General features: G+C 45.8%; 1 protein-coding gene across 5 annotated transcripts in view; it reads right to left on the bottom strand.

The window, feature by feature from the left end:
- Positions 1 to 24073, bottom strand: part of ITGA9 (integrin subunit alpha 9) — a 354859-nt gene that overhangs the window by 159847 nt on the left and 170939 nt on the right. For all 5 annotated transcript variants that reach the window (XM_036868321.1, XM_036868322.1, XM_036868324.1 and 2 more), the window contains exons 16-17: positions 22420 to 22569; positions 2083 to 2159 (exon numbers count right to left, since the gene is read on the bottom strand). In XM_036868321.1, the coding sequence (XP_036724216.1) occupies positions 2083 to 2159; positions 22420 to 22569 (227 nt within the window). The remainder of the gene's footprint in view (positions 1 to 2082; positions 2160 to 22419; positions 22570 to 24073) is intronic.

The raw sequence follows: 24073 nt of genomic DNA, 5'->3' as shown, positions 1-24073 counted from the left end.
CCACACCAATTGTTCCCATATTATTGATTACTGGGCCCAGAGAACGGACCTGGCTCTGACCAACAGTCCTGAGAGGCCAGGGTAAGGCAGTGGAGGCAGCTTTAGGGATAAGGTGCCTTACTGACCATGAGCCTCGGGTTTTATATTTTAACATATGAAGAGCACAATGCAATACAGATGGATTTGACCGTCCACTAATGGGCTGCAAGAACATCAGGACTCTTCTAATATTTAACCTTAGAGCAAGTGAACATTTTCCCAACACATGAAGTTTTCTACAATCCAAAATAAGTTTCCACCATTTACAGTCTGCCTCAAGATAAAACAAATCTACGTATTTTTGTTTCATGTTACTTTTCCCCTAAAACACTTTTTGGAAGACCTTTCTAAAACTAAAAGTCATGATCTGATAACTTATGAACCTTCTTTAGAATTGGTTTCTCTCATAATCCCAGGAGGTCCTTCTGACGAATGTTAAAACAATTCCAATACCCACTTATCAGTTTGAAATAATTTTCTAAGCTTGGCACAACACGTGCTACTTTAATCTACTACACTAAGTCCTAAGTAAAAGCAATGCTAATTAATATTTAAGAGGTTTGGAAGAGTATCTGTGTGTGTGTGGATGGGCGGATGGAGGGCGGTTATGTCACCTTTCCCCCGATAAATGTAAACAAAAGAAAAAGAATCTTATGAGATACGGGGATATATGTACACGTCTAGCTGATTCACTTTGTTATACAGCAGAAACTAACACACCACTGTAAAGCAATTATACTCCAATAAAGATATTAAAAAAAAAAGAATTCTTACTATTACTTTCCTTTGATGAATAATAGGTTATTTATCAACAGAAGTAAAGGTGTCCTAGTGTAGTTTCTGGTTTGTGATGGGATATTTCTTTCATTCCACACAAACTTAACTCTCACAGTTAAGACACACAGTATGGCATTTTAGAGGATACCTATCAACACTGATGACTGTTTTTGAGAAATGGTAATAAACAGCATGGAGGCTAAAACAATCGCTCAGAAGGAATTGTCTCGAAAGGAACCCATTCTCTGAAATGTGGTTAAATGACTCAGGACCAGCACCTTCAAGAAGTCTGAAATAAAAGGTTGGCAGAGAGAAAACAGAAGCCCTTTACGGAAGGTTCACCTTTAGCTGAGGGTTCACGTTCTGCAGGAGGAAGCCCTGCTCCAGGAGACTGGCTGTCTGTCCCCTGGATCAGGACAGCCGCCCCTCTCCTCCACCTGCTCCTGCCGCAGAACCATTACTTGTTGTTAAAGCACAACGCTTTAAGTGTGGGGAAAAAAAGAAAAAGAACCTTTATAGTAGTTCCCGTATTCCTTTATATAATAATAAACTGAATCATAGGGGTTTTCCCAAACAGTTAAATATTGGCAATTTCACATGGCTCAACTTAATACAATAAGTAAACCTAAAATACACCCCTCAGGACTTCCCTGGTGGCTCAGTGGTTAAGAATCCTCCTGCCAATGCAGGGGACACAGGTTTGAGCCCTGGTCCGGGAAGATCCCACATGCCGCGGAGCAACTAGGCCCGTGAGCCACAGCTACTGAGCCCATGCGCCACAACTACTGAAGCCCACGTGCCTAGAGCCCATGCTCCGCAACAAGAGAAGCCACCGCAATGAGAAGCCCGCGCACTGCAAGGAAGAGTAGCCCCCGCTCACCGCAACTAGAGAAAGCCCACACGCAGCAGCGAAGACCCAACGCAGCCAAAAATAAAATAAATAAATTTAAAAAAACATTACATTAAAAATAAAATACACCCCCCAACACAAACACACATCACCAATACTCAGGGAAATTAGAAATACAAAACTCTAATTGTGAGATATGTGAGACTGCAAACAAAACAAAAACCAAACTATCCCCCCAAATAATACCTGTTGTTAAAATTACAGTGTAATATACATTTTCTTAAACTGCAACTTTTCATTTTAAACCCACCTCTATTTACCCTCTTCGGTGGGGAAATCTGCATATGCAGACTTTGGGCCTGAAGTCAGGACAAACAGCTTCCCAGAACAAAGTCAAGAAGGGGGCACTGACTCACCTGGAGAGTAACAGGTGACCCTGAAGCTGCAGGTCGGCAGCACAGTCCTCAGATCGGCAATTCCTTTCAAACACAGTCTGTGAGGGAGACACAAGAGGAAGAGCAAAACAGGGTTAGTGGCAAATGAGTAAATAACAGCCAACCACTTCCTTCCAAATCAGTGGGAATTCTTCCCGTGTGCCTGAGGCACAGTGAGGCCAAACAATACCGAAACATCGGGAGTTTGGAGCAGACAAAGGTTTACTGCAGGGCCCTGCAAGGAGTCAGCGTCTCATGCCTTAAAAACCCTGAACTCCCTGAAAGCTTTCAGCAAAGCCCTTTTATAGGAAAGGTGAGGGAGGGGCGGGGTTAATTGTTGGAAGCTTCTTGGTGTCAGATCCTTTGTTCTTGAGGTCAGGTCATGGTCAGGTCACGATGTTCCCATAAACGTCCACCAAACAAATGTTAGTCTCTGTTCTGACAAGAAGGGGCAAGGTCCCAAGGCTCAACTTTTGCCCTCCGAGGTCCAGGCCTCGTTAAGGGGAGGGGTCCCTGCGCGGGCCGGTCACCCTGCCCGGGTCCTCCCGCCAGTGCCCAGCCTGGCTGAGGAGGCAGATCTCAAATGGCGGCGCTCGCAGGGCCAGGTCCCCAGACCCCGCCCAGCTGTCATCGCTGAGGGAGCCAGGCGCCCAGGACCCAGCCGGCCCTCAGGCTCCTCAGGCCGCCCAACTGGGAGCCAGGTCCCGCGGACTGCGACCCAGGGTGACCGCCACCGCCATTCGGTCGCGGAGGTGGGCATGGGGCAGAGGTTCGCCGCTGCCTCAAGGCCGGGGCCCAGTGACAAGGGCTCTGGAGCCCTGCAGGACACAGCCCTCGGCCTGTCCCCGGGCCCCCAGCTCACCCGCCGGCGGAGGCTGAGGGGCCTGGAGGGCCCCGGGGAGAAGGCCGCGATCCGCCTGCCTCCGCACTCTCCGCCGCGAGGACCGCTGCCCTGCTGACCCTGCGGAGCGGGACCTCTCACCGCTGCGCTCCTGGTCTCGCGGTAACGGCCGCGCGGCTGCCCCGCCCCTATTACAATTCCGGTAAACCCCCACCCCCATGGAGCCAGGTCCCGCAGGGCGAGGGGTCCTCAGCAGTTAACAAGGAAACCCAAGTCAGGGGTGGCCTTGACCACAGCGGGCACCCCTTGTCTGATTCGTTTCTCAGGCTGCTCAAGTGCTTCTTCAAGTAGTTGTTTCAAGAAAGGTACACGGTAGGTAGGTGTTCTTCCCATCTTTGAGATGATCTTTAAATGCTCTCAGATCGGAATGAATAGTAACCCACGTTACAGTCTGGTCATTTCCCTCTGCTGTCGTGGCGAGGCAGAAAATCCGTATTTGATATGGGTTCTGCCTGAAGGAGGGGTTCATACTATAATTTTTAATTCCAAAGGGGAAAGTCAAAGGCAATTAGGCTCTGAGGCCAAGGGCACCACAGCCGACTGAAGGGATCCTGTCTCGGCGGGGCAGCCAGTAGCTATCAGGACGGAGTGTCCTTTCTCTAACCAAGGCTGGGCTTCCTGGGCCTCCAGGGCCTCCATCCAGTGCTGGGGCCTAAAGCTCACTATGCCACACCCAACATCTTTCCAGGGGGCTCGCAGCGTGTGCCTGAGCTGGGCCTACCTGTGGAGGGCAACCAGGAATCAGGAGCAGCTCTGGGGAGGAGTTACAGTTTTCTTCTCTCTGTGGTACCCGGCAGGCTTGTCTGTCCTTCCCTCTGGTCTCAATCCCTCTGATGTCTCTAATCCGTGAACAGCAGGCTTCCTGAGTCCACACCGACAGAGACTCTTCACTAGTTACATGCCTTTGATCACTTTGGCGGGATTTTGGAGAGAAGAGCCTGTGGCCGTTTTTCAGTTGTCATTTATTCACTATTCAACTTCTCTGTCATCACTACTCATATTTGTGGGTCCCCCTCTAACACATACAGAGAACATAGTTCCAGGTGATTCATTCTCCTCCCACAGGACAAGTCCAGGCAGCTTCTCTGAGCGTCCACGTGAACTCCAGCAAACATGCTGGCCAACGAACAGTCTAGACCCAACCAGGCAGAGTAACTTTGCTTATGGAAATTCATATTCCTGTGTCACATTTCCAAAAGAATAATATGTCCCAGCCAACATTCCCTGCCGTGAGTGTGGGGGAAAAACTCATGAAAGTCTTGAGCAAAAAAAGGACATTCCCATGTTCTTTTGGACAACACTGGGGGCAAAGAGAGAGCCAAATTTCCAAGAGATTTTAATAGGAGGCATTTGTGATTTATTTGCCATCTCAGTCAAGGAGAAAACAGGAATAAGTGGATGTGAGGTCTGCATGAATATCTCAGGTGGGAAAAGAAGGCTTTCCGAGGTTAGAAATGAGGAGAAACACCAAAGGTGACTTTACCATCAAGCTGATGAAACTTCAGGCTGAAGGGCCTTCACTGACACGCTCCCACCGGGGCCTTGCACCTCACTTTCTATTCATGATGTTACTTGATTTTCCCCAAGAGAAGCTCTCCTCCCAAATCATATAAGCTTTAGGCTCCACTAAACCCAGCTCTGCCCCTGCTGACAGGCTTCTCTTTACAAGTGTTTCTCCCATTTTACAGGCAAGAGACAGTCTGACTTCCAGCCTTTGGAGGTGGGGTGCGGTGGGGTGGGGAGCAGGTGAGAACTGACAAGGAGGAAGGGACCTACAGCCATCCCGTGGCACACAATCTGAAAAGATCAGGTGCCTGCCCTCCTCAGCTCCGTCACCCTGGCTCCCTTGTGCCAGCCACCCCTCAGCCTGGCCGTATAACTTCCCACCTCAGGGCCTCCCCACATGCCGAGCCCAAATGCCTCTACCGGGTTCACCTGGTACGTGTCCTCTCATCCTTCAATGAGCAAATCAAAACCACATCCCTGAGCCCCTGATGAGCTTGGGCTCTGTCATAAGTTCTTGTAGTTCATGCACTTTTCCTTCTACTGCTCATCTCGACTGTAACTAATTAATTTTATCATTACGTGTTTCCCGTTTGTCTCCCCTGCTAAAATGATGCTCCAGGACTGTATTGGTCTTGTTCACCCCTGTCCCTGCCCTCAGACCCCAGCATGTAGAAGCTGCCACACTGGAGGACCCCACATGCTCTGAGAGATGGGGTGACCGTTGGAACATGGGCCAATGAGAATACACTGCTCATCAACACCAAAGCTGTAGCCCCCCCCCAGCAAAGAACTGTTGCTGAGCTACAAGCTCTGTCCTTGGTCTGACTTTCCCTTGTACTCTGCTCTCTATTTCCTGTCCCTCAAACTAACTTCTCTAGCTGTTAAGTCCTCCAGTGCTGCTGAATTTCCTTCCAACAAAGGCAAGCACTGAGTCTGCCATACACACACTCACACACAAAAATTGGGTGTATATACACACATACACACACACACACACACTCAGATACACATTAGTTGAGTGCTTACACTGACCAGCTAAAATTAAGCACAAACTATAGTGAGAAGATAAAGCACAAGCTTAGAAATCAGTCCAGGGCTCAATTTCCACATTTACAAAATGAAAATAACAGCATTAGTGACACTCTTGTTAATCCAGATTAGCATTTAGCTGGGAGTGGGAGTTTGTGGCTATTACGCTGTTCTTGTTTTAGGCATCACTGTTTACACCAGCAAATGTGCATCACTGTCTACACCAGCAAATGTGAATGACAATGATGGTATGTAAGAGTGAGGTAAGAGTGAGCTCCATGAGGATTTCCTAGTGGACAGTGCAGTACAAGACCATGGAGAGAGAATCAAAATGAATCTCTCTCTGTGTAGATGACTGTACTTTCTAAAAACCAATGCACGATGTCTCCCATTGCACTCTTTACAATGTGACTCTGAGATTCCTCCCACAGAGAGTGGAGTCAATACTCTACCCCTTGAATCTGGGTGGATTTGTGGCTGCAGAGAAGTGGTGCTTTGCAATTTCCAAGCCTAGTCATCAAAAGTACTAGAGGTTCCTCTGAGTTCTCTTGGGGCATTTGCTCCTGGACTATAGCTACTACCCTGCAAGGAAGCCATGGAGAGGCCCACGTGGAGAGAAACTGACCGGCAGCATCAACTCGAGGCCACGGAAGTCAGCCACTGTGGAAATGGGTCCCCCAGCCCCACCATGCTGCCATGATGTGGAGCAGAGATGAGCTGCCCCGACCAGGCCCTGCCAAATTTCAAATTCATGAACAAAATGAATGCTGTTATTTTAGGCCACTACATTTTGGGATAGTTTATTTTACAGAAATAGATTACTGGAATATTCCTCAACCTAATGGCCTCCCTTAACTTGGGTAATGGTGTGAACAAACGTGGCTGTGCATTCCAAGCCCTGGCAAAGCCTTGGCTTAGGCAAGACCCTCCCCAGGCTGGGAATGAAGTTGTCTTATAGGTAAAATATCAAGACAGCAAGGAATCAAGAGACCTGTGTCATCCACCTTGGAGACTGAAGTTGAAACTCAGAGATCCTGTGCTTGGGACCTGGATTCGTCTCTCTGAGCAAGTGACAGTTTTGTTTCCTGAGGAACTGAAAAACATCTCTCTGGGGCAGAAGCGGGGGCAGTCTGAAGCCTCAGAATGCTAGCTGACAGCATAGTTTCCAGGAGCGAGTAAAAAATATCTCTCCTGTACAAAGTGGAAAGAGTACAGGTTCTCCCTGAAGCCAATGGGCCAAACTACCAATTTTCCAACTTCTCCTCTGCCTACTTCTCCACGTTTCCCTAACCCTCTGGGCAAACACAAGCCTGGCTGCCTAAATCAGGCAAATCCCAAGCCAGCTTGGAAGCAGTCTCTCCCACCTCCTTCTAGCCTCGACCTCTGACTGGAATATCCCTGTCAAATTTTTTTTTTTTTTTTAACCTGGAAGCAGCCATTCTGGAAAATGGAAACAGAGCTAAGAAGACATCATCTCTGAGGACTTCCCTGGTGGCACAGTGGTTAAGAATTTGCCTGCCAATGCAGGGAACACGGGTTCAAGCCCTGATCCGGGAAGATTCCACATGCCACGGAGCAACTAAGCCCGTGCGCCACAACTACTGAAGCCTGCATGTCCTAGAGCCCGTGCTCCGCAACAAGAGAAGCCACCGCAATCAGAAGCCCGCACACCGCAACGAAGAGTAGCCCCCACTTGCTGCCATCTAGAGAAAGCCCGCGCGCAGCAAAGAAGACCCAATGTAGCCAAAAATAAATAAATAAACAAACAAACAAAAAAGACATCATCTCTGATTCCTCTCTGTTTACAGGAGATTAAACTCCTTCTCTCAGGAGATGACTGTTTCCTGCCTTGGGCTTTGCAGTCTGGACACCCAGTGGCCTCCCCAGCCTCATGGACTAGGATTTCCATGCTGGCTCCTTCCTCACCCTAGTCTTCATCTCAGTTTTCCCTGGAGAATACACTTTTCTTTTTGAAATCCTTTCTCCAGCTTCTCCTCCAATCCTTACTCTACTTGTTTTAGAGTAAGGTTGGCAGATTTTTCTGTAAAGGGCCAGACAGTAAATATTTTCAGCCTTGAGGGCCAGATGGTCTCAGCTACAACTGCTCAGCTCTGTTGCTAGAGCAAAAGCAGACATATGTAAAGGAATGGCCATGGTTGTGTCTCAGTAAAACTTTATTTATAAAAACAGGCAGCAGGCTAGATTTGGCCAGCAGACTGTAGTTTGCCCATTCCTGTTCTAGAATATTTAGATACTTGTTTCCTCATTCCCTTTAGGCCAGGGGGTTTGGGGGGAGGGTAGAAGACAATGAATTCAGTTCAATTTACATTTTGCTCTGAACCAGAGCACAGAGGCTGGAGTTGGCTGTGTTTTTCTCACAAAGCTGTGGCCACCAAGGCCAGAACAACCTTGGGTGCGTGTGATAGCTCAATGGCTGCCCTGGCCAAGGCTGACTTCAGAAAAGCAGTCGCCCAGGTGCTCAGGCCCTGGAGGGCCCATTTTCTCCCACCCAAATCTACAGTGGAAAAATCTGCACTGATCTAGCAGGAAGCAGGATTCTTAGTCTATTCCAGCTGTCATGTTCAGAGGAGGATCAGTTTCTTGAAGTTGGTGATATTAGCTTTAAAAATATATAAATCATTGATGTAGATTAGACACTGTTTATAGGGTTGCCATGGCAAACCGGTCTGCTGGGACCTGAGAAAATAGGACAATTGGATTGGGTGGGAATTAATGCTTTTCAAATCCCAGCCCAAGGCTGTTTGTAAGCTAAAATGAGCGAGACATTTCCTGATGGGCGATCTGACTTTGCAGAAGGTCTCTGCCTGGACAACAGGAGGGACATTTGTGAACTGCTGTTCCTCCCATCGTCCCACATAAGTTCCCAGAGGCCCCAGCCATAGGTAGTTCATGCCTGCAGCCCCCAGCACCTAGCACAGTATTAAACATTTGTGTGTGTGTGTGTGTGTGTGTGTAAATGCCACGACCTGAGTGTAAGAGGTTTCTCCTTCCCAATTCCATTTTAATGCTTTTTCCAGAAGGCAAAATTGTCCTTAATGTGGCACATTAAAGACCTCATTCCTGGGTGGTCCCAGGAATTTCAGCTCTATTGAGTCTTATACCCAAATGAAGGAAAGAAGAGTCTCATAGCTTGGTATTTAAAATCAGGTCACGGGCTTCCCTGCTGGCGCAGTGGTTAAGAATCCGCCTGCCAATGCAGGGGATATGGGTTCGAGCCCTGGTCTGGTAAGATCCCACATGCCGCGGAGCAGCTAAGCCCGTGCGCCACAACTACTGAAGCCTGCATGCCTAGAGCCCATGCTCCGCAACAAGAGAAGCCACCGCAATGAGAAGCCCGCGCACCGCAACAAAGAGTAGCCCCACTCACTGCAACTAGAGAAAGCCTGCACACAGCAACGAAGACCAACACAGACAAAAATAATAAATAAATAAATAAAATAAATAAAAAATAAAAAAATAAAATAAAATCAGGTCATGCAGACAGACTTGCTTTCTAAAGAATAGCACGTCCACAAGAATAAATGAAAGACAAATACTTTGTAAAATTAAAGCTGAGAAATTCCTTCTATCTCAGGGTCTGTATAAATTGTCCTTTCAGATCTTGAAGTCATGGGAGGAGTCCAGTTGGTTTCCCTCTGAACAACAAATGTGGTACTGATTTTGCTTCATGCCCCCCACGGAAAAACTGGAAGTGATAAATGCTTCTGTCTTTTGGGTATCCCTTGGTTTACTCCATGGCCCTGTGGTTCGGAGAACAGCCCCCGCTGCCTGAAGGCAACATTTTGAATATCTAGTTCAATCCCCATGAAGAACTGAGTGGGAGGAGGAACTGCTCAGGGAGGTCCTGCCCACCTGGGCCTGCACCTGGCCTCTGGACCCTCCCAGTGTCCTTTCCAGGTCTGCCTGAGACTTGGTGGCTTTTTGCAGGCCATATTTCAAGTCCCTCTACAACTTCAGCCGTCAACTCTCCTCTAGGGATCTCCTGCCTTCCAGGACCAGAATTTCCTTCTTTTTTTCTTTTTTCTTTTTTTAATACATTTATTTATTTATTTTTGGCTGTGTTGGGTCTTCGTTGCTGCGTGTGGGCTTTCTCTAGTTGCGGCAAGTGGGGGCTACGCTTTCGTTGCGGTGCACAGCCTTCTCATTGCAGTGGCTTCTCTTATTGTGGAGCATGGGCTCTAGGCGTGAGGCCTTCAGTAGTTGTAGCACACGGGCTCAGTAGCTGTGGCTCATGGGCTCTAGAGCGCAGGCTCAGTAGTTGTGGCACACAGGCTTAGTTGCTCCGCGGCATGTGGGATCTTCCTGGACCAGGGCTCGAACCCGTGTCCCCTGCATTGGCAGGCGGATTCTTAACCACTGCGCCACCAGGGAAGCCCCAGAATTTCTTTCGTTTCTTCTTTTTTTTTTTAAAGGGCCAGAGTTTCTTTGCCTTCATTTTTACCCTGGAATCTTTTGTCTTCTTTTTTATTTATTTATTTTTTTAAGAAAAGGTTGCTGTTAGTCACAAGAGGCAGAAAACAGAACCAACAAGTTCAAAAAAAGGGGCTGGTGCTGTCAGAAAAAAGGAAGAGTATTCTAGCCATGCTTCTTTTTTTTTTAAATTTGGCTGCGCTGGGTCTTAGTTGCAGCACGCAGGATCTTTAGTTGTGGCATGCGGGCTCCTTTAGTTGCAGCACATGGGATCTAGTTCCCTGACCAGGGATGGAACCCAGACCCCCTGCATTGGGAGCATGAAGCCTTAACCACTGGACCACCAGGGAAGTCCCTAGCCATGCTTCTAAAAGCTGGTGAGTCAGATGTAGTCAGGCAACTAGGAGTGAGAAAGATGGCTTCAAACTGGAGAGGAAGCCAGGGGGACCTCTCCTCCCCTATCTGCAAGAACATCATGTGAATGGGCTCCAGGTAACATTTCAAGTAGCAAGAGCCTGGCCTTTGATTTTCTGAATCATCCCAGAAGATACCAAGAGAGAAGCTAAGATTTCTTCCCCAGCTAGAGACTATCCACCGGATGTGCACCCTCGCTTGTTTACACACACACTCCACGTGCTTGTGTGGGCGGTTTTTAATAAAGCAGGACAATGTAGAAGAAAATCCAACAGGCTGAAGATTTGGAGGAAAACCACTATTTTCTTCTGAAAAGAGTTCTGGAGGACCAGAACACATTCTTTCCAGAAACTGCAAAGATAATGGTTGTAATTCAGTTTGCTAATATTTTGTTAAGGATTTTTGCATCTATGTTCATCAGAGATATTGGCCTATAATTTTCTTTTTTGGGTGTTGTTCTTGTCTGGTTTGGGATTAGGGTAATGCTGGCCTCGTAAAATGAGTTAGGATGTGTTCCCTTCTCTTCGATTTGTTTTGGAAGAGTGTGATAAGAATAGGTATTAAATCTCCTTTGAATATAAAAAAAAAGAAATAAAGAATCCCATGCTGCGGGAGTTCCCTAGTGGTCCAGTGGTTAGGACTTGGTGCTTTCACTGCCGTGGCCTGGGTTAAATCCCTGGTTAGAGAACTAAGATCTCGCAAGCCGCATAGCGGGGTCAAAAAAAAAAAAAAAAATCTCATGGTAAAAAAAAATTGCAAAGATAAAGTATAACACTGAAGAAGAAATTGTAAAAATTCAACAGGTGACTACAAGTACAGCCCAGCCTTTGATAGTAGGTGTAACCTCTCCTTTGCTCTTTGGATTAACCTTGACGGGAAGCCTGAGAAACAGATACAGCCAGATTTCTGTGGTCAGTAATGTTGAACCACGTACTTGTTTTCCTCACTTGTACTTGAAAGTGGATGGCTCTCACAGGTGTTTCACCATGGTGCCCTTTCTGAGAAGATTAGCCAGAGGCTGATGCCAAACAGCTGATGCCTATAAAAGTAGGACTGATCAGGCTGAAATAGGGAGGGTGGTGGACACCTCCTCCTCTAACACCCCTTCTCCTCCACTGCACCAACCTGCTCCCTGGAATACAGGTGTGTGCTCTGGAACCCGCAGGTTGGATGGTCTCTGAGACCTGTCCGGCTCTGATGTCTGCAGTTACTCCGCTCTCTCCTCCCTGCCAACCCCTCAGCTTTCCATCCTTCTGCAGAGACTTTACATATGATAATGAAAATAAACCTTAGAGCTGTAAATAATGGCATTTTAAGCTGGCTGGGCACCTCAGCCAGGAAAGCATTACCTAATGTCCAGGCTGAACAAACACTGAGTCTTTGTGGGCATGGGGCTGGCATCCCACACACCCAGGCATTGAGGGGCCGGGGTGGGAGGTCCAGATGGTGATGGTTTCCAGCACAATGGAGGTTCAGAGTTTATGGCTTCAACATAGTAAAACGTTAATATTAGAGTAAAACAGTTCACCTTTCCCTTGAAAGATGACAAAGTGAGTATTTTCAACATAGCTAATGCCTTTCCTCTCACCAGCTGTGTCTCCTCCATCTTGGTCTTCGAGAAAATAGACTCACACGTGCACAAGTGTACTGTGGAGCAGGTAAGTCACCCTAAATCACACACCTTGCTCTCCTGCCTGGGAGGAATTCTTAGAGAGTTCATGGAGCACACTTCTTTTAATTATACAGCTTTGCTGAATCTGCAGTGAAGAAATTCTGATATGACGTCCAACGTCTGCAGGAGGACCTAGCCTTGTGCTCTTTCAGAAGGGCCCTTTCCACTGAGATAGGTTTACTGAGCATCCTCTATGAGCCAGGCAGTGCTAAGCATTGGGGGTCAACAGCAAAAATCAAGGTGTTACCTGGTCTGGGCCCTTATCTGGAGGCTCTGGGGGAAAATCTGCTTCCAGGCCTACTCAGGTTGTTTGCGGAATTTACTGCCCTGTGGTTGTAGGACTGAGGTCCCCATTTCCATGCTGACACTCACCAGGGAGCCTCTCTCAGCTCCTCAAGGTTGTCTGCATTCCTTGTCAAGTTGCACCACCGTCTTCAAAGTCAGCAATGGCAGGTCAAGTCCTTCTCAAGCTTCAGCTCTCTCTGACTCCTTCCTCTCCTGCATCTCTCTGACCTCCTATTCTTCCTCCTTCCTTCTGCCTCCAGCTGGAGAAAGATCGGGCCCATCTGGATAATCCAGGATACTCTCCCTAGTGTAAAGCCCATAACCTTAGTTACAACTGCAAAGTCCTTCCCTTTGCCATGTGATGCATCATATTCACAGGTTCCAGGAATGAGGGTGTAGACGTCTTTGGGGGCCATTCTGTCTACCACAGTGGGTGGCCTGGAAGTCCAGCCCCAGCCAGGTCTCTTTGGGGGCCTCCTGAGGAAGCCTGAGAGCAGTTATTTCCAAAGCTCTACTCTGTGTATAGGGTTTGAAGCCAGGGCGTCTGTCATAGCCATTGGTATGCTCACCTGTGGGAGAAACATTAGGGCCCCAATGACAGCCTTCCTGCTTTCCCAGCACACAGGCCAGCCAGAGCTTTCCAGGACTGTTTCATTTCATGCCATACTCTTTCAGCAGCTGAGACCCACTAGGAACTGATGATGAGTCAACTCTCTGAGTGTATCAGACAGAACCTTCATGAACTGACCTGCAAGACCTTCCTGGGGCTGCTGTGAGAGCTCCTAACTGGCCCCCCAGTCCAGGCAGACCATCTCAAGAAGATGTGATGGTCTCCTGTCCCCTACCAGTTCAATCAAGTCCAACTCCCTGGTCAGTGAACAAGTGGCCTTAGACTGTCTGACTGTACCTCCAGCCCTAATGGCCCCTCTCCTTCTCCTCACTAGATGTTCAGTCACATGGAAGACCATTAGCATCCATCACTCCCTCCTTCTCTGTTGGTCAAAGCCCTCCAGCCCCAAGTATCCAAATCCTACTTCTTCCATGAGGCTCCAGCCAATTCTCCCCTCTCCAGAGAGCATCTCCTTATCATCGGCTGGAAGAGGTCTCTGGAGTGAAATTCACACACACTAGTCTGAATCTCACTTTCTGCTCTGTATAAGTTATTCCTGTACAGTCTCTAAGTCTACTAAGGCAGCAATGTTTCATTTATCTTTTTATCCACGTCTTAACGTGTAGCAGACACTCAATTAGCTGAATTGCTCTTAGATTTATAGTCCTTTTAAATTACTCTTCTGGCTAATGGATAAAACACTTTGTTGTTGTTATATCTGTACCAAATATTTCTTGAGGCAAGAGAGGCAGGTCTCTGCTTTCCTTAAATTTTTAAGGTGAAACGTGCATTCATCAAGCTGTATGTCCTACAGAGGTTGCAGCATTAGAGCTCCAATTTTCTCTGAGTGCCCAGAATCCCAATTGGTCCTCAGCAACGGTGGCAACCCCACTATTCACTCATACAGCCTGGCACCCACCCTGAAGCCCATTTTCTCCCAAGGCTGCTCTTGACCCGGCAGAGGGAAGGCTTGGCCTCCTGCCTGCCTCACTCACTCCCACTCTCTGCCAAAAGCCTGGGATCCATCAGTAAGCCTGTACTTAACATGCTCTAACCCTTAGCCAGACTCATCAAGAAAAGAAGTGAGAGGACGCAAATCAATAAAATTAGAAATGAAAAAGGAGAAATCACAACTGACCCCGCAGAAACACAAAGGATTATAAGAGACTACTACAAACAACTATATGCCAATAAAATGGACAACCATGAAGAAATGGACAAATTCTTGGAAAGGTACAATTTTCCAAGACTGAACCAGGAAGAATTAGAAAATATAAACAGACCTATCACAAGTAATGAAAGTGAAACTGTAATTAAAAATCTTCCAACAAACAAAAGCCCAGGACCAGATGGCTTCACAGGTAAATTCTATAAAACATGTAGAGAAGAGCTAACAACGATCCTTCTCAAACTCTTCCAAAAATTTGCAGAGGGAGGAACACTCCCAAATTCATTCTACAAAGCCACCATCACCCTAATATCAAAACCAGAAAAAGATATCACAAAAAAAGAAAATTATAGACCAATATTCACTAATGAATATAGATGCAAAAATCCTGAACAAAATACTAGCAAACAGAGTCCAACAACATGTTAAAAGGATCATACACCATGATCAAGTGGGATTTATCCCAGGGACGCAAGGATTCTTCAATATATGCAAATCAATCAATGTGATACACCATATTAACAAATTAAGGAATAAAAACCATAAGATTGTCTCAATAGATGCAGAAAAAGCTTTTGACACAATTCAACACCCATTTATGATAAAAACTCTCCAGAAGGTGGGCATAGAGGGAACCCACCTCAACATAATAAAGGCCATATATGACAAACCCACAGCAAACATCATTCTCAATGGTGAAAAACTGAAAGCATTTCCTCTAAGATCAGGAACAAGACAAGGATGTCCATTCTCACCACTCTTATTCAACATAGTTCTGGAAGTCCTAGTCACGGCAATCAGAGAAGAAAAAGAAATAAAAGGAATACAAATTGGAAAAGAAGAAGTAAAACTGTCACTGCAGATGACATGATACTATACACAGAAAATCCTAAAGATGCCACCAGAAAACTACTAGAGCTAATCAATGAATTTGATAAGGTTGCAGGATACAAAATTAATGCACAGAACTCTCTGGCATTCCTATATACTAACAATGAAAAATCAGAAAGAAAAATTAAGGAAATAATCCCATTTACCGTCGCAACAAAAAGAATACCTAGGAATAAACCTACCTAAGGAGGCAAAAGACTTGTATTCAGAAAACTATAAAACACTGATGAAAGAAATCAAAGATGACATAAACAGATGGAGAAATAGACCATGTTCTTGGATTGGAAGAAGCAATACTGTGGAAATGATTATACTACCCAAAGCAATCTACAGATTCAATGCAATCCCTATCAAACTACCAATGGCATTCTTCACAGAATTAGAACAAAACATTTTTACAATTCGTAAGGAAACACATAAGACCCCGAATAGCCAAAGCAATCTTACGAAAGAAAAACGGAGTTGGAGGAATCAGGCTCCCTGACTTCAGACTATACTACAAAGCTACAGTAATCAAGACACTATGGTACTGGCACAATAACAGAAATATAGATCAGTGGAACAGGATAGAAAGCCCAGAGATAAACCCATGCACATATGGTCACCTAATTTACAACAAAGGAGGCAAGAACATACAGTGGAGAAAAGACAGCCTCTTCAATAAGTGGTGCTGGGAAAACTGGACAGCTACATGTAAAAGAATGAAATTAGAACACTACCTAACACCATACATAAAAATAAACCCCAAATGGATTAAGACCTAAATGTAAGGCCAGATACTATAAAACTCTTAGAGGAAAACATAGGCTGAACACTCTCTGACATAAATCTCTGCAAGATCTTTTTTGACCCACCTCTTAGAGTAATGAAAATAAAAACAAAAATAAACAAATGGGACCTAATTAAACTTAAAAGCTTTTGCACAGCAAAGGAAACCATAAACAAGATGAAAAGACAACCCTCAGAATGGGAGAAAATATTTGCAAATGAAACAACTGACAAAGGATTAATCTCCAAAATATACAAACAGCTCATGGAGCTCAATATCAAAACAACAAACAACCCAATTAAAAAATGGGCGGAAGATCTAAACAGACATTTCACCAAAGAAGACACACAGATGGCCAAGAAGCATATGAAAAGATGCTCAACATCACTAGTTATTAGAGAAATGCAAATCAAAGCTACAATGAGGTATCACCTCACAACAGTAAGAATGGCCATTATCAAAAAATCTAGAAACAATAAATGCTGGAAAGGGTGTGGTGAAAAGGGAACCCTCCTGCACTGTTGGTGGGAATATAAATTGATACAACAACCATGGAGAACAGTATGGAGGTTCCTTACAAAACTAAAAATAGAACTACCATATGACCCAGCAATCTCACTACTGGGCATATACCCTGAGAAAACCATAATTCAAAGAGAGCATATACCACAATGTTCATTGCAGCACTATTTACAATAGCCAGGACATGGAAGCAACCTAAATGTCCATGGACAGATGTATGGATAAAGAAGACGTGGCACATATATACAATGGAATATTACTCGCCATAAAAAGAAACGATATTGAGTTATTTGTAGTGAGGTGGATGGACCTAGAGTCTGTCATACAGAGTGAAGTAAGTCAGAAAAAGAAAAACAAATACCATATGCTAACGCATATGTATGGAATCTAAAAAAAAAAAAAAAAGGTACTGATGAACCCAGTGGCAGGGCAGAAATAAAGATGTAGACACAGAGAATGGACTTGAGGACATGGGGTGGGAGGGAGAAGCTGGGGCAAAGTGAGAGTGGCATGGACATATATACACTACCAAATGTAAAACAGATAGCTAGTGGGAAGCAGCACATAGCACAGGGAGATCAGCTCGGTGCTTTGCGACGACCTAGAGGGGTGGGATAGGGAGAGTGGGAGGGAGGCTCAAGAGGGAGGGGATATGGGGATATACGTATGCATATGGCTGATTTACTTTGTTGTACAACAGAAACTAACACAGCATTGTGAAGCAATTATACTCCAATAAAGATGTATAAAAAAATAAAAAATAAAAATAAATTTAAAAAATTTTTAAAAAATGCTCTAGTCACTGACTCCATGTTATATACACTGTGCAGCTATTCCACCTGAACTAGACCATCAATGGGGGCAGACCCCGACTCTAAAAGATTGCCAGAATTTAACCCACTCTATTGCACAACCCTATGTACCAACATGGGCTTTTAGTGCCTTTTAGTTGAAGAGACTAAGGCACTTAAATCCTGAAGTTACCTGGCAAAATGAAGAGTTTCAATGAGTTTATTCCTTCCTAGGAAAGAGGTTAGATGCTCTTTGTGGACCTGTCACATATATACAAGTTAAAAATCAGCTCTGCTTCCTAGAGTGGGCCTAGCTCTCAGAATCTTTCCCTTAAATTAAGCTAACATCTGGAAGACACATGGAGAAAGATCATTAAATTATCTTTTTTTTTTTTTTTTTTTCACCATAATCAGGAAAAGGAGTAAAGCAAGGATCATTCTCCCAGAATTTTTCTCAGGCTCCTGGACAATCGTCTCAATCTAAGGACAATATTTTTCTTTCATTTTATTTTCAACCGAAGAATCACATGTTTAAAATAATAACCTCCTGCCACATACCTCCATATACTGAGTCCTCCTCTCAAGAGGAACCACTCTAAACCCATGTCCATTTATGTTTCTTTTGATGATTATTTCCATATCTCTAGAAAGTATATTGATACTACTACTTCTTGATTTATCAGATTGAGACATTATCTCACTGAATTCCTTCCATGATAGGCAAGAATTGAACTCACCTACATGATGGCCCCCTCCCACCATCCACTTTCCTAATTTTGACAGGCAAATCGTTACTCTTAGCTCCTCTGCTGCACTGGTTCTCAAATGTCAGCTGCGTCAGAATTACCTGATCAGCTTGTTAGAACTCAGATTGCTGGGACCCACCCATGAGTTTCTGATTAAAGGGTCTGGGGTGGGGCCCAAGAATTTTCATTTCTGACAACATCCCAAGGGAGTTTGATGCTGCTGGTTCAGCGACCACACTTTAAGAAGCACTGCTCTACTGGTAACCTCTGCAATTTTAAGTAATAACAACTTTTTCTTGTTTCATCAAGTTTTACAATAACTCTTGGCTCACCAATTTGAAAGATTAAGATATTAAAACAACTTGTTTTGTTCTATTTTAAACTCTATACAGTAAAATTAAAGACATTTATACTATGTACTATAACCGTAACTGATTTGGCTTGACTGTAAATACTAAAAACCAATAAATCATGTTGTCATTATGGCCTCTTGATTACTGTTCACAGCAGAGCCAAGACAAGTGTCATGATTACATATCTTCCTCTACAGGTGCAAAGTTAAACTACTAGAATACTCAACTTTTGCTTAAGGGAGAATGCTTCTAGTATTAAGGTCCTTCTCTTCCGTATATTCTTCTATTTGCTTAAAATTCCACCACATTTTAATTTGTTTTATATTTGAACCATGACATACTGGCCATGTTTTTATTTTCCTGGGAGTTTTTGACTGCCTTTATTTTTTCTTATCCATAGAAAAAATATATTCCATCTACATTGTATCCTGAATATTTGCTACTCTCTTGTCATCTGCTATGGCTGGCTTCATTCTTCTCGAAGTTCATTGATCCCCTGTTCTAAATTGATCAACTGTTTTTTAGACTTGCTGCACAGTTGTAATCCTGGAATTTCTTGTCATTAGACTTCTAGGAGTTAGTTCTTACATCCCCCATATTGCTCCTTCTAATTGTCACCCTTGTTTTCCTGGAGTGCATCTCAGGTGATTTCCTTGGAAAGGCTCCTAGGGATGTAAACTTTCTGGGTCCTTGCTTGTCTGAAAAACAACTTTATTTTGACCTCATACTTGACTGTTAGGCTAAGTATAAAATCCTAGTTTCAAAATCACTTTCTCTCAGAGCTTTGAAGCCCTTATTTCACATATGCTTTCTTCCAATCTTGCTAATAAGAAGTCTAATGGACAACTTAGTGTGACTCTAATTATGTCGTTAGTGGACAAATATTCCTCACTACCACCATCCTGTACTCCTTGCCCTGGAAGCATTTAGAATTTTCCTTATGTGTTAGGAGTAGTACCATTTCAAAATGATGTATCTAGGATATTTTTGGTTTATCCTGCTTGCAAGTTTGTGGGTCCTTTAAATTTAAAAAAGTGTCTCTCTCTAACTCTGGGAAATTTTATTCCATTATCTCTCATAATGTTTTTCATTTTCTCTGTTTGCTTTTTCTGATATTCTTATTAGTTGGATCTAGGACCTTGCAGATTGATGCTTTAGCTCTTTTCTCTTTGTCTTTTAGCTCTGCTTACTGGGAGATTTCTTATCATTATCTTCTACTACATTTTTGGCTCTGCATCCATATTGTTAATTTTCAAGAAACGTTTCCTTGTTCTTTCTTTCTTTTAAGAAGAAATAGAATTCCAACCACTTTCTAATGGATAGAATATATTCTTGAATCTCCTTGTGTTTATTACCTAGAGTATAAATTGGTATTTAAAGTGTTATAATCTCTTCTATTCCTTAAAAAATTTATTTCCTTCTAAGTCAGTTATTCTGTAGGTGTATTTTGGTTTTTTTCTCCATGTACCACATTCCCCCTCAATTTCAGATTTCCTTGGTTGTCCATTCATTTTTAAGAATAAAGTAAAAGAGCTGATTGGAAAATCTGGATGTTTGGGTGGATGGTGGGAGGGGAAGCTAGCTCTTACATTGGAGGCTCCAAATGCCAGAAGAAATAAGGCTTCCCCCTGGGGAAAAAGCCCACCTACACTATCTCAACCAGTTTATTCAATTCTTTAGAAAATAAAAGGCCCAGGCCTTTTGGCTTCTTGCTATTCTGCATGGCTAGAGTATGTAGGTGTGGGGACAGGGGCAGAAAGTCAACTCTTCCACAAACGAACCTTCACCTAACACCCCCCTTCCCTGTTTCCAGCCCCATTTCTCATTCCTGTACCCCTCTGAAACTGCTGGCCTGGCCGTGGTTACAGCCTCTCTGGACCCATGGGTGGACAGGCACCCAGCCCCTCCGTGTAGAGTGCAAGGTTCACCCACCAACACTCTTCCTTCTTCTTTACTCATTCCAAAAATCCCTGGACTCTCTCATTGGCTGATGCCCCTTCCCCAGCAGCATTCACCTCCCTGTTCTGATTTACTCATTTATAATCACTATAATGGGGTCTCAGGAAGCACAGACATAAATACTTATGCTTGCTTGGCCATCTTGAACATAAGTGACCAAGAAGTGCATTTTCATACTAATCTGTCCCTAAATCTCTGCCTTTGATCAGGTTGCCTGAATCTAAAAATGCTAGTAAAGGTTCTAAGATGCTCTTCACTAAAGAAGGCCCACTCTGTGCCACTGATGGATTGGTAGAAATGAGAGTTGGGTTCATTGTAGAAGAGATGCCCAGGGCTAGCAAGATGCTGAACAGAGGAGGCCGCTACCTCACAGGGTCATTTCAGAGGTAAAACAAGCACAGGGTACCCTGAAATGATTCCCAGCACCCCAAGTTTGGACCACTCCCATAACCCAACTTTATTGGGCCAGCAAGATTCCACCTTAGAGAGCAAAGTATTAATAGGATGGGGAACTCATGATCTAGGAATTATCATAATATTCTGGCTTACTGGGTCCCCAGCCTGACCTCTTGGCCCAACTTCACTGTCAGGAGACGATACACACTTCTACTCCTCAGTCAAGGCAGGAGTCATCAGCTTCCTGTCCCGCCTCTTCATCTTATCTTCCTGTCCTCCTCATCTTCCTCATGCCTCCCCTCCACCCTGCCCCACCACTTAGACACCCAGCATCCTCCTGGTCTCTCCCCTCACTCCCCCAGAGCCTTCTCCAAGTATCAGTGACCAGCTGGACATTCTGGCCACCCTACAGGGCACTTGTGTTTTGAAAGTTCATGTTTGACTTCAAAAGAAGCATCCAAAAAGGCAGTGTTGCCAGTAGGTTGTGTGTATACAGGTAGCAGCTTCTGCCCACGTCCCTTTACAACTGCTGCCCCTCCCCCAGCTGATGTGCTACAGGCGGCTAACGGCTCACATCTGCAGCCTCCTCCAGAGAACTGTCCACAGCTGCAGGGAGTATCCTTCAAGGAGGGCTATACTCCCCTTCCATCCCCCACACAGCCAATGGCTGACGAGTAAGGGGTACAAAAGGCCAGACCCTTCCCTCAAGGAGAGGACGGCTCTTTGCTGTAATTTATGCTCCAAAGCTCCCTGCCTCAGGCCAAAGCTAGACTTTAGCTGAGACCACATACTTGCTCACCCTTTCCCCTTTCCTTACAGGGTTCTCTTAAGAGCACAGCTTCATTAGACCAAGTTGCTCCTAAATCCCCGTCTCAGGCTCTGTTTCTGGGGAACCTGACCCAAGACCACATGGGAGAGACTATGGGAGAAAATGAGGACATCTTGGTAAAAATCTTACACCTCGAACTCCAAATACTTCTCTGTGGTTCTATTTACAACTCTCATCTGCAAGGCGTGGGTCACTGATCTGCTAGTTTTCCCATAAGCTCAGAGCAGTCAGAACTGTGGAGACTGGGGCTGGTGGGTGGTTCCACAGCTTTGCCCCCACCCCACCCAGGAGTCTGGTTTAGCCAAAAAACAGTTTTGTCTGACCTTCCCCAGGTCCTGGATCTGTGATGATCTTGGGTGTTAAAGAGAGATTTAGAACCAGACTTGGGATCCCAGACTTCTTGCGTATTTCCTGCATCGTCGTCAGCACTGTATATCTCCCAGATGACTCGGGGCAGACAGGCCACTGATGCTGCATGGCGTTAGCTCATGGCTCACTCCTACCCTGTATGGCCTCATACGGCCGGCACCCCACGTCACCCTGCAGCTCCTCTGCACAGCAGCACAGCCCGGAATCTGCCGAGCTGGGGAGGATGGTGAGAGCCTGTGCTCACGGTGCTCTGCCTTCCAAAGATGCCTGGGCATTCTCAACTCAACCACCAATTCTAGCAAGAGGAAGTTCTTGCTTCTTCACCCCACTCATGCTCCCATCAATAAAACATGTACTGTATGTAGAGCACTCACTAGGTGCTGATCTGAGCTCTGGAAACAGTGTAGGAACAGGAGGCAAGTGCCAGGGCCAAGCAGCCAGTTCATGACCTCAAAGGGATCATAATTTTCTAATTGCTTGAGAATAGCCTCAATGAGTTTAAATTATGTGGTTGTTAGACACAAACCCCTAAATCATACATTTCATCATTTTGCAGATCGGGAAAGCAAGGCCCAGGAGGGGGTGTGGCTGGCCATGGGCTCCCAGGCCACCAGGGCCATTACTTCTGCATAGGCACCTGCCACCTGGGGTCCCAGCCATGAGCTTTCAGGTTCTCACCTGATTCTTCTGGGCAATCTTTTGTCCCTTTTTCCAGCGGAGCACAGGGGTCAGGGCCGGCAGCTCCCTTTCCTCCTCTCCCATCACATGCTCGCCCAGGCTGTAGGCGGCCTCGAACACGATGGGGCTGATGACGTCCTGCACTCTCCGCTGAAACAATAAACACACAGGCACGTGAGCGGCGGGCACTGCTGACATGTGCAGAGCATTTCAACAGTTTACAAAGACCTTCCACATGGACTGCCCCATGTGAGCCTCACAGCCACCCTTGTGTGGCTGGATTTTATTGCTTTCATATTTTAGATGAGGTAATGAGGCCGCGAGTGATGACTGTCTTGTCCAAGGTCACTCCGCTAATGAGCGGGGGCTTTCCCCACTCTAACTCACATGGTACGAAATCATCGTCTCTTTAGCATGTGGAAGACATTACCTTAGTCATCTTCCAAATATTCTTATAACCTAGTTGGCAGGCAGGCAAGCATCTGTACTCATAGTGCACTGCTAACCCTTCCCATCCATGGTGTTTTGATCATCAAAGCTCTTCTGCCTTGAGGTAAATATGGACTATGTGTTAGGACAGGAGACCTGAAGACACTGGGGCCCGGCATCTTCCCAGAGCTGGGCATCAATGGAGCCAGGGATGAAGTCCAGCTTCTGGCCTGTGTTCTTTCCTTTGGAGCCCAGGACTCTAAGAGCCAAGGGAATGATAGGTCCATAGTCACAATGAACACCTACAAGATGCCAGGCACTGCACTAGGTTTTCTAGAGCAGGGGTCCCCAACCCCTGGGCCGTGGACTGATATCGGTCCGCGGCCTGTTAGGACCTGGCCACACAGCAGGAGGTGAGCAGTGGGCGAAGCTTCATCTGCCTCTCCCCACTGCTCACATTACCGCCTGAACCATCCCCCCGCATCACCCCCGTCCGTGGAAAAACTGTCTTCCATGAAACCAGTCCCTGCTGCCAAAAAGGTTGGGGACCACTGTTCTACAGAGATGAGCCACACGTCCAAATCCTGCAGCTGGGCTTATTCCCCTCCATTGTATAATAAAAGGAAGATGAAGGCACAAGTTCCCCAGGCCACAAGGCTGATAAGGATTCTGAGTCACATCTGCTCAATCCTGGAGTTCTTGACCTTTCTGGCCCAGGTCTCGCTGCCTCCTGGGTACTCTGGCCACCCCCCGGGACTCACAAGTTAGAGTCTGAGGCAGGAATAAAGCATCAGTATCCCCGCATCCCAGGCCAGCATGCTCTATGGAAGGTGGGCTTCCAAGGGGAGCCGGGTAAATCTCAGAAGTAGCACCAACGAGCCACTGTCTGCAGCCCCACTGGTGCGTCTGTCAGGGAGAGATGACGGGAGCTGGCAGGGAGGCAGGAGTGGGAGGCGCTAGGTGGGCAGGCAGAGGCCAACCAACCCCAAGGCCGTGAGCAGATCCAAGGACTTCACACTACGCTCCACGTAAAGTCTGGTGGAGTTGGGAGCAGACTAGTGCCGTGTTCAAAACAGTAGAAAGTTTTAAAGCTCCCAAGAGGCACACAGTGAGGAGCTAGCTCTTACCCCACCCCCTGGATACCCAGCGCCCCCTCCAGAGACAGACACGCCTGTCAGTTCCGGGTTATCCGTCCAGTCTAAGCACATGCGGGGAACTGGTTGCT

Source organism: Balaenoptera musculus, chromosome 11 (assembly GCF_009873245.2).
Source record: "Balaenoptera musculus isolate JJ_BM4_2016_0621 chromosome 11, mBalMus1.pri.v3, whole genome shotgun sequence".
Lineage (NCBI taxonomy): Eukaryota > Metazoa > Chordata > Mammalia > Artiodactyla > Balaenopteridae > Balaenoptera > Balaenoptera musculus.
Note: the sequence above shows the minus strand (reverse complement) of the source record. Positions and strands in the feature narration are given on the sequence as shown.